Source organism: Tupaia chinensis, unplaced genomic scaffold, assembly GCF_000334495.1.
Source record: "Tupaia chinensis unplaced genomic scaffold, TupChi_1.0 Scaffold000567_1, whole genome shotgun sequence".
Lineage (NCBI taxonomy): Eukaryota > Metazoa > Chordata > Mammalia > Scandentia > Tupaiidae > Tupaia > Tupaia belangeri.
In genome coordinates, this window is record NW_006160080.1 from 1004566 (window position 1) to 1008188 (window position 3623).

The 3623-nt window shown below is 42.1% G+C and overlaps 1 protein-coding gene across 2 annotated transcripts in view; it reads right to left on the reverse strand.

Moving 5' to 3' along the window:
* The window catches only part of CTPS2 (CTP synthase 2), a 129787-nt gene that overhangs the window by 88347 nt on the left and 37817 nt on the right, over positions 1–3623 (reverse strand). For both annotated transcript variants that reach the window (XM_027775459.1, XM_027775458.1), the window contains exons 11-12: positions 2879–2941; positions 2729–2772 (exon numbers count right to left, since the gene is read on the reverse strand). In XM_027775459.1, coding sequence (XP_027631260.1) covers positions 2729–2772; positions 2879–2941 — 107 coding nt within the window. The remainder of the gene's footprint in view (positions 1–2728; positions 2773–2878; positions 2942–3623) is intronic.

Sequence of the window (3623 nt, forward strand, 5' to 3'; positions counted from 1 at the left end):
AAAAGAAAGAAAGAAAGAAAGAAAGAAAGAAAGAAAGAAAGAAAGAAAGAAAGAAAGAAAGAAAGAAAGAAAGAAAAGAAAAGAAAGAAAGAAAAGAAAAGAGACAGAGAGACACAAAATGAGAAATCAGCCCCCCAGGGGGCATGGCCACACCACAATTCTTTCTCCTCCATTCTCCTCTCAGGATCTTGAGCACACACGCACATGCACCCAGCATGAGTTTAAGCTACTGGGTCCAGGACTTGAACCACAGTAAACCACATGGGAGTCCAGCGACATAGCCATTACACCAGGCTTTAACTTTTAAGCAAATTTCGTTAGCATTTCTTTGATTTATTAAAGCTAAAACTGCTTTTCTTGAAATTAAAAAAATATATTAAAAATACCTATTTAATGACCATAGAAAGCTATATAGCATCAGCTAGATGCTACCTTATAGTATATTCAATCTACTAGTTTCATACCTAAAGTATTCACAGATATGTATATAGCAGCTGAACTTGCTATTGAAAATAGTTAGATTATTTAAGAAATTTTGTGAATTAATAAAATGTGTGTGGGGGGGAAGGAATGGAAAACAACTGTGGACAACTGAGATAGTGTGCGAGGAGGGTGGGAAATGGCAGAGGGTGGGAAATATGTAAGTCCAGTGTCTTAATCACCATGCCACCTGCTGGCCCTCATAAATGTTTATAGTAGTATGATTCACAATAGCCAAACAGTAGAAACAAGCAAATGTTTATCAATGGATAAATGGATAAATAAAATATGATGTGTCCATAAAATGGAATGTTAGTCAGCAATGCAAAGATATGTTCTGGGGCTGGTAGGTGTCATGGTAGTTAGGGAGCTGGACTCCCACATGGTCGATCATGGTTCAAGTCCCAGACCTGGTGGCTTGCTATCTCACTCCCCCCTCCCCTTTCTCGTTGTCTCTCTGTCTCTTGTGAGCACACATGCCCTACAGCAAATTAAAATAATAATAATAAAATTAAATATAGGGGGCTGGCAGGGGGTGTGGTGGTTAAAGGTGCTGGATTCCTATATGGCCAACCATGGTTCAAGTCCCAGACCTGGCAGCTTGCTTGCTCTTTCTCTCTCTCTCTGTCTCTCTCTAGTGAAATAGAAAAAATAATAACAAATGGAATTAAATAAATAAATAAACAATTCTTTTTTAAAAATTAAGTATATAATTCTTTAAAATGAAAAAAAACAATACAACATGGACAGACCTTGAAAGCAATATGCTAACTAAAAGTATATATATATATATATATACAGAAAGTGGATTAATGGTTCCTTGAGGCTGGCGGCAGAGATAGGAGTGTCAACTAAGGGGTGTGGGTTTTCTTTCTGGAGTAATGAAAATGATACAAAACTGACTAGGGCAACAGTTACAGAGATCTGTGAAAACGCTAAAAGTCATTGGATTATACACTTTTAAACAGCTAAAATCTGTGGTTATGTAAATTCTGTCTCAATAAAGCTATGAATAAAAACAATCACAAGCCATTAGGTGGCATGGAGGGTAAGGCACTGGATCCCACATGGCTGGCTCTGCAGTTTGAGTCCCAGACCCAGCGACTTGAAATTACACCAGGCACGTGTGCATGCATGTCCAAAATTCCGAGAAAAGAATGGAAGAGAAGGGACTACCACATCACCATCCCCCTGGGGGGAGTGAGTTCTCACTTTCTCTCTCTCTTTCTCTTTCACTGGCAAACACATAGCCTATAGCAAAAGCTAAAAAAAAGAAAGAAAGAAAAGTAAATTTTTTTTAAAGAAACCGATCACAATTGCAAGGAGCATGCTCTGTTAGAGGCGCTTGCTCACCAGCAGGGATACAGCTGAGTGAGCGCCAGAGCCTGGCACTGGCACTCACTCAAGCGTTCACAAGGATGTGGAGAAAAGCAGACTCGAGGCCAACTACTGTCTTGGGGAGAGTGCCATGTTACCAATGAATGCAGGCACAGGAGGTAGAGACCGAGAAGAAACAGGTCACAAACGACTTCCCAGGATGAGTCTGAAGTTGTTGGCCACCAAATTGTTGTTTTTTTAATTAACTTCTTCATTGGTTTTATTGAGATCCGAGGGGAAGAGAGACTGGAAGAAGGGAAACGTCTCAGATACAGGGACTCAGACTATCCTGAAAAACTAACCTAAAACCCGAAGCATGGGCGGAATCGCGACGCTGTGGGACAAATTAGCAAAGTGGCAGGTGACAGAGTACAGTGGCCTTCAGGGCCCAGCCAAGAATCCTGGACTGAATATTCCAGGGGAAAAGAAATTGGTGGATGATAATATTCCAGGGGAAAAGAAATTGGTGGAAGATAAGGAGCAGCATCAGAATGGTTGTCACTGTTGTTTCAGAAAGACAGATGACCACCAATGTGGAAAACAAGCAGACTGCGGATGAGTCTAGAGACAGGACAGCTCATTTATTTATATTAGCGGTTATAAATTGTTGTCACAGCCAATTTAATCCTTTCCTAAACATTAAGCTTGAAAGCTGCGGCAAAGAGAAATCAGTCCAGGACTGTGTCTGTCTCCAAGGCATAGCTGAGGAAATGGACTACAGAGACCCAAGTGATTTGCTATCAAAATAACAATCATACACACACGTATCATTTAAAATGTTCTGGTCCTATAAGAAAAAAATAATATTAGCCCCTTATGAGGTTAGGCGAGAGCCAGAAACAATGACAATGACTACAAACAAGCCACTTACCACAGGCACTGTGGCGTATGGCTCAAATTCTGTAGAATCAGCATCTGAAGAGTAAGAAAGAGAGTTCTGTCATTCACTGATATTGCTAAAAAATATTTTAAGGGATGCGAGTTTAGTTTTAAAATGGTTATTAGCAAACTTTGCTCTTACCTTTCAAGTTCAGGCAGTTTCTTGCAAACTCTATCACGGCTAATTGCATCCCAAGGCAAATTCCTATTATAAAAAGCACATATATAAAGCGAATGAACACTTTGTTTGTATTTTCTCTTCTATTTAGTGTCTGTCTCTGCCATCTAGAATGCAGACTCTGAGATAGTCACTTTGTGTCTTTGGTTCCCTGTGGTCCCCTCAGCACGCAGAACAGGTCCTGGCAGACAGCAAGGAAGGGGGTTAGACTCCCAAGGTGCACCTATGCCCAGAGTTGAAGAAAAAGGAACTTGAGGGCAGAAAAGGGAGGGCAAGGGACCAAAGGGCTAGATGGTGGCATAGTGATAGCATGATGCTTCACAGGCTGAGGTCATGGGGGGGGTCCCGTTCATGTGTCAGTCTCCCTGGCCATGCCGAATGCAGGTGAGTGTCCACGGTCCTGGCCAGCTGAGGCTGCAGATGGGTCACAGAGTGAAGACCCTACTGGGAGTGACTGTCTCTTTTCTCTCCTTCTCTCTCTCATGAATGAAATAAACTTTAAAAAAACAAACAAGCCAACTGCTACCTCTTCGATCGGCCCCTACATCCAGACATATGTGTGGGCTGTAGGGCTGATCCAGAGCGCCCGATTCCTTTAACGGCTAACAGCCCAGCAACTCAGGGAGTCTCCCTGGCCTGCGACTTCATGCTCCCTCTTCTCAAGGTGATGTAGGCTGCTAATCTGCACAGCAGCCCCCTAACCTTCATG